At 37.3% G+C, this 6563-nt stretch overlaps 2 protein-coding genes and 1 pseudogene across 4 annotated transcripts; all 3 read right to left on the bottom strand.

Moving 5' to 3' along the window:
- Nucleotides 1-142: 142 nt before the first annotated feature.
- LOC17874262 (probable non-inhibitory serpin-Z5) lies at nucleotides 143-1629 on the bottom strand. Of its 3 annotated transcripts, none has more exons than XM_023781823.1 (3): nucleotides 1520-1629; nucleotides 1008-1473; nucleotides 143-862 (listed from the first exon to the last, which is right to left on the bottom strand). In XM_023781823.1, the coding sequence occupies exons 1-3, from the start codon at nucleotides 1627-1629 to the stop codon at nucleotides 143-145; spliced, it is 1296 nt and encodes a 431-aa protein (XP_023637591.1). The 3 variants fall into 3 exon arrangements, with proteins under 3 accessions (XP_023637591.1, XP_023637553.1, XP_023637514.1); XM_023781785.1 differs by having other exon boundaries at nucleotides 1008-1461; nucleotides 1502-1629; XM_023781746.1 differs by having other exon boundaries at nucleotides 143-880; nucleotides 915-1461; nucleotides 1502-1629.
- A 959-nt stretch (nucleotides 1630-2588) lies between these two features.
- Nucleotides 2589-3665, bottom strand: LOC17874264. The gene has a single exon (XM_006279070.2). It carries the CDS (start codon nucleotides 3663-3665, stop codon nucleotides 2589-2591), a length of 1077 nt encoding a protein of 358 aa, XP_006279132.2.
- A 469-nt stretch (nucleotides 3666-4134) lies between these two features.
- Nucleotides 4135-6379, bottom strand: LOC17874263 (annotated as a pseudogene).
- Between the last annotated feature and the right edge of the window lie 184 nt (nucleotides 6380-6563).

The raw sequence follows: 6563 nt of genomic DNA on the forward strand, positions 1-6563 counted from the left end.
ATTATATACATATATTGTAACATTCTCAAAAGATTGTTAAAAACCTTTGTAAAATATATTTAAAAAAAAAAAGATTATGAAAAGAAGAAAAAAATCGAAAAACTAGAGAAAGAACCAAATCTTGATTCGGTTAAGGCCGGTCCTAAGCAGAAGGATCGAAGATTTGGCCAGCGAACAAAACAGTTCCGGTTTGGTATTCTCTAATCAAGAAAACAAATGGATGATCTGCTACAAAATCTATCGGCCTCACCCAAGAGCAGCCATTGTATGGAACATGAAAATCAGTGCAAGCATAAGCTTCAGTACCTTCTTCATCAATCTCAATAAAAACTTTCTGGTACATTGACACATCAAGCACAAAGTTATTGAAATAACTTGAAGCTTCGAACCCTGATTCGATCTTAAACTTTGGAATTCTGAATTCACCAACTTTAACTTTTTCTTTGGGAATGTGACTATCCAAGAATCCAGGGGTAGATGACATTCTCTTTAAAAGATTATCCAATCCATCTTTCATGTCCGGGAGATAGAAATACATTGAAAAGCCGCGGTCAGTATCCTCGTCGCGGTCTTGTCTATAAGGAAGACTGAGGACCTTGAAACCATTATAAGACTCAATGTATTGTTTATGAGAGCTACTCATGAAGGGTACAGACACTGTTGTTCCATTGACAAGGTAAAAAGGTTTGCGTTCCGTCATTGACTTATGGAATTTTTTTTCCCAAGATCCTTTGAAGTACAATGCGGTTCCATGAATCCTGTCGGTTAGCCTTGTAACTGATCCATGAGGAAGAAGATTTTTGATGAGACCATTGGTGTGACGTGATGCCCAAGAATTCACTTCCATACGCACTTGTTCAGCCTTCAAAAACAACAAAAACTATAAACGCAAAACTACAAACCAAAGATCATACATATATGGGATTATAAGGAAAATGAAGAAAACATTGAATGTGATATGATTTAGACATATCTTGATGTGATAGAGAAATCATGCATAAGCTAACCTTGGTTCGGAAATCAACTTGCTCAAAAGCAGCCTTGAAGAAATTCTCAAAAATATCTTTCAACGAGGGACTAACAGGTAGTGATTGCTCCATCCAAACTCCATTAACGACAGCGATTTTGGGGCCGCCTTTTTTTCTTCCGTCAACAAGGACAAAGGAAGCTATTTCATGGAAAACTGCATTGAGTTCATCGGTTGAGGAAGACCTAAGGAAGGAGAGGATGAAGGATCTTAGTTCTTCACTTTCTTCATCGCAGCTAGCAGCAACCATGGTGAGTACCGCACTGATTGATACAGGAGAGAAGACGAAATTAGAGTTTTTGGCTACCGCAGAGATTGCTTTCCTAGCAAGTAACATAGCGACATCGTTTTGCTTCTTCATCACTTGTCTCACATCAATCTTTGACAGAGAAGGACTTGAGATTACCAAATCTTTATTCTTTGACAGAGAGGGACTTGTGATTACCAAATCTTTATTCTTTGATAGAGAGGGACTTGTGATTTTCTGAATTTTTTTGCTTCTTCGTCTTCTTCTTCTTCTTAAACTTTAGATGCATCTTTGAGAGAGAGAGACTTGTGATTCCTGATGTGTCAAGCTTTTGTTTCTTCTCCTTTCGATCCATCTTTTTGTTTTCAAAGTTTCCTGTGTTTTTCTTTTGAGCATATAAACAGAAGATATAAGATGATGAGATATATGGAATTAGGGTTTGGTGTATCGCCGCATTGAGAAAAAAAAGAAAAGAAAATTTCCTTTATTAAATTGTGTTGCTTGTTACGCAAGGTTGTCGGTCTCTCTGCTGGAGCTGGACTGGTGCAGAGGATCCTATCTGAATCACAGTCATTATACTGCTTTTTGTCTGTTATGTTCTGTTCCTTGCCTCAGAAGTCTCTAGAATTACTTGTCATCGTCATTGCTTCTTCTCTGTTGTATTCTGTTCCTAGCCTCCCTCAGAAGTCTCTAGAATAATTAATTACTTGTCACCAAGTAAAACTGTTTTTGTACTCCTATATACGTAAATGATCCCCTTTGAAATAATACACCAAATCTTTTATATCTTAACTCTATTTCACAAGATCGTTCTTTACATGCGATTAGAATTAACATATTGCAGCCACACAAAAAAGCCTCTATAACCACAAACCAAAAAAAAATGTTACTAGTATTGGTTTGAATCGAAAGTTCTCCCGAAATTTATTCTCAATAATCAGAAATTTAGAATTACCAAGGAAATTGCACGATTTACAAGACCTGATCAAGTCATTTTTTGCACAAGGTAAAAAACCAAATTAGAATTAATGAGCTAAATAATATTATGCTTTAAGAAGATAATTCCACAGATTCATCGCAAAATATATATATATATATATTGTGCGGAATAGAAAACTAGAACTAGTCATCTTATCAATGGTTGAAAAAAGAAATGCAAAAAATAACCACATACATATAAATTAGTGTTTTTTGTTTATCTATGCATATATGAATAAGAAACACAAGACCTACTCATGAATCATGATAAAATTACATAGAAAAAGTTAAAGACAAAAGTATCTCTATACAGAAATGTTGCGTAAGTCTCCCTAGCTAGTTATCATCAATAGTGAGCTTGATAACGCACAACACTTTATTCTTCATCACCATTTCGACAAGCCTATACTCTTCTATAGTCCAAGTTACCTTATGATCTTCTCCTTCACAAACATATCTTTGCTTCTTCGTTTCATAATACTGAAAAACCTTCTTGAAACCAATGGGCTCCCCGGACTTTGACCTGACCAGCCTATCAGGGTGCAGGATCCTCCAGTAACCATTATCGCATACATCGGTAACACCACAAGTCCCGTTAGTGAAGAAACAGGTTCCGAAGTTTAGAAACATCTGATCATGAATATCCACAAGCTTCCATGGATCCAAGCGGTACACGTTGTTTGTAACGTAACTAGGCCAAGAGTTTCCTTCTGAATCAGGTATCATTAGCACATATGATTCATCATCCATTTGTGGATATGTTGATTTGAATCCATAAGCTGGAAGTAATAGATTCGCAGGAACCGGTACGGCTTTAGTAGTGGGGAGATACGAGAAATGCTTGGCTAGCAAGGAACTAGTCTCGGCTTCAAACAGAAGACGAATCTTGCAAATCACATGATCTTGCTTCTTGTTCAAGTTATTCGTGAGCCTAAACTCTTCCATTACCCAGCTTCTCTTGTACTCTCTTGGTTTCCTCTGTACGCAGAACTTGAGAATCTTCTTGAACCCTAGAACCTTCCCAGTCTTCTCCGATTTGATCAGTTTATCACGACCAATGATCCTCCAGCAACCTGATTCGCATCCATCAGTTTTACCACAATCCTCTGTTCTTGGCTTAACGATCACGAAGGTAGGGCTCTCAGAATCGAACTCTTCATATGGATTCTTGTTGAACACGTCTACGTCTTTGATGAATTGCTGATGCCATGAATCTCCGTTAACGACCATACGCTTCAGATAACGTGAGAGTAATACTTCGTCTTCTGCTCTGATCAGTTCGTCTTCTGCTTTGATCAGTTCTTCCACTATTAGCATATCGTCTTCTGCTCTGATCAGTTCTTCCATGATTAGCCTATAAGTTGCCTCGTCTTCTGCTTCTATCAGATCGTCCTCCTCCATACTGAAACACATTATATCGATCAAGAAAAAGATGGGATCGAGAGAGAGAAAGATCAAACGCAAGAAAGTGTTGGTTTCTTGGAGAAGAAGCGAAAAAGAATTAAGAAGAGAGAGTTGTGTTAATGGACGTGCGTTTAAGTTCGTCTACTTATAACACCTTTAAACGGATAATATTGGCTCAATTTTTTATTCATAATGTTTAGTACTTTTAATTTATATTAGTTGTGAAATTAACAGAATGAATAAGTTTTAGATTATGATTTTTTGTTTTTTACCTAAATTCCAAATCTTTTGGCCTATAATTTCTTGACCACTGGTTTGCATTTGCTTAATAACAAAAATCAAGAGAAACTATTGTATTGATGATATAATTTTTATTTAATCTTAGTCCATAACATTTTTAGAATATTCTTAAAAACAGAGGCAATACACTCGTTGGGAGCTAAACATATAAAGGCTCCCAATAGAAAAATGTATCTCATTATTTGTTCTTCATCAACTTGGCTAATCTCTCGGCAAGACTCAGCCTAGTTCCAATGATTGATTCAAGAAGTGCCTCCGCCAACAACTTATTCTCGACCACAGTTTGTCAAGCTTTAAGAATAGTATCGTCTTAGAAAACGCAATCTGCAAAACATGTTTACAACAAACACATGACGTAAAAAAGTGTTCATAGCTACATGTTCTGACTACTATTGTGATAGCAGAAGTAGCTAGTACCGTCAGAAAGAGCGAAGAGGATGGAAGCATCGGGAGGATGGAAGCATCTCCAAGAATCTCTGAAGAGCTTTGACTTCGCTATGTATGTAAATCCCTAACGATTTCCAAATTGCTACACACTACTTTCTCCAAATATTCTTTTCCGGTCAATGGTAGTTTCATTGTCACTTTAATAAATTTCTCAAACTCACCTAAAGAACAATTCAATCATAAGGTTTTCTAAGTGAACTGTAACGTGCCCGTTAAGTAAGTGGTGTTTTAAAAAGCAAGCACACCTGTATTGATGTCACGGAAGAATGGGACGGCATTAGCCTCTAGGTAAATGCCAATGACAGTGAAAACCACAAAATTACCATGCAAATCCCAAACCTCGTACCCCAGCATGTGTAATTGAGCCAAAACAAAAGAAGTCAACCAAAAATAAAAGGAAAGAAGGGAAGAGAGCAGAGGAAACAGAGTTGGAACCAGTTTTGAAGTAACAGAGTCGATCTGAAGTGGCGTGACTGAGGGTAACGGTAAGAGAGAGGTGGACAAAGACATGGCTGAATCAGTTTTGATGATAGTCATTTTAAAGTTTTGTTGGTAATTTATTAAACAGAGAAGGATGAGTGGCTTGTAGAAATGGTCGACAGTCAAATCTTAGTCATATGATTACTATATAAAGACAAATCTATATGGTATGAAATGAATATATAATAAATAGATGTCCATTACAAGGTCCATCTTCTTGAAGTTTCTAGAGTTACTTACTTGTCAATATATATAAATATATAATACACCAAACGTTCTATATCTTTATATTTTTCTCTGTTTAGCATTATCCTTCTTTACATGCGATTACAGTTAACAAATTGCAGCCACAAAAAAGTCTCTATAACCACATAGCACAGGAAATAAAGAAGTATGCGCATGATCTAGTCTCTAGCTAAACCAAATTGAATAGAGAAAAAAAAAAAAAAAAAAAAAACACAAGGACTCATGGATTATCATATGACCAATTCTCTAGCTAGATGATCAATCATGAAATCCAGAGTAGAATTCCCTTAGCTGGAGGTGAACTTGATGACGCACAACAATTTGTTGTGCTTCGCATCGTTAAGCCTATACTCATCTATAGTCCAAGTTACCTTCACTTCTACTCCTTCACAAACATACCTTAGTTCCCCCACTGTATGAAACCTAAACACTTTCTTGAAACCAATCGTCTCCCCGGACTTTGACCTGATCGGCCTATCATGGTGCATGATCTTCCAGTAACCATCATAGCATATATCAGATGTACGACAAGTCTCGTTAGAGAAGATGCAGATTCCGTAATCCTCAAACATCTGATCGAAAGGATCTCCAAGCTCAATTGGATGCAAACGGTACACGTTGTTGTTGGTAACGTAGCTTGGCCAATCGTTTCCCTCGGTAGCAGCTAAGGTTATCAGATAAGGTACGTCATCCTCTGGAGTATCGGGTGAATAGTATCCATAAGCAGGCAGTAACAGATTTGCAGGAACTGGTACTGATATAGTAGTGGAGAGATACGAGAAATGCTTGGCTAGCAAGGAAATGATCTCTGCTCGGAACAGAAACTGAATCTTGCAAATCAGATGATCTTGCTTCTTGTTCAAGTTTTTAGTAAGCCTATACTCTTCCATTACCCAGCTTCTCTTGTACTCTCTTGGTCCCCTACTTAGGCAGAACTTGAGAATCTTCTTGAACCCTAGAACCTTCCCAGTCTTCTCCGATTTGATCAGTTTATCACGACCAATGATCTTCCAGCAACCTGATTCGCATCCATCAGTTTTACCACAACTCTCTGTTCGTGGTTTCACGATCACGAATCCAGGTCTCTCAGCATCGAACTCCACATTTGGATTCTTGTTGAACACGTCAACGTCTTGGATGAAGTGCTCGGGCATTGAATCTCCGTTGATGACCATACGCTTAAGAAAACGTGAGATTATTACTTCATCTTCAACGTTGGACAGTCCAACGTTGTCCAATTCGTTCGCCATAGTGAAACTCAAGAAAAATATTGGATCGTGAGAGATAAAGATCAAACTCAAGAATGAGTGTTTTGTTTCTTGGAGATGAAGCGAAGAAGAAGAGAGACTTATGCTAATAATGGAGGTTGCTTTCATAATTTATAACAAACTCAAACATATAACATGAATCAAAATGAGAAAGAATTACAGTATT

The sequence above is a fragment of the Capsella rubella genome, unplaced genomic scaffold, assembly GCF_000375325.1.
Source record: "Capsella rubella cultivar Monte Gargano unplaced genomic scaffold, Caprub1_0 scaffold_170, whole genome shotgun sequence".
Taxonomy (NCBI): domain Eukaryota; kingdom Viridiplantae; phylum Streptophyta; class Magnoliopsida; order Brassicales; family Brassicaceae; genus Capsella; species Capsella rubella.

Bases quoted from the DNA above. Each gene is read 5' to 3' on its own strand.
- LOC17874262 (XM_023781746.1), bottom strand. From the start codon at position 1,629: ATGGATCGAAAGGAGAAGAAACAAAAGCTTGACACATCAGGAATCACA. The intron at 1,462-1,501 runs GTCCCTCTCTAT...GGTAATCACAAG, and splicing joins AAAAATTCAGAAAATCACAA to TCCCTCTCTGTCAAAGAATA. The intron at 881-914 runs GTATGATCTTTG...TTGCGTTTATAG, and splicing joins TTCCTTATAATCCCATATAT to TTTTTGTTGTTTTTGAAGGC.
- LOC17874264 (XM_006279070.2), bottom strand. From the start codon at position 3,665: ATGTGTTTCAGTATGGAGGAGGACGATCTGATAGAAGCAGAAGACGAG.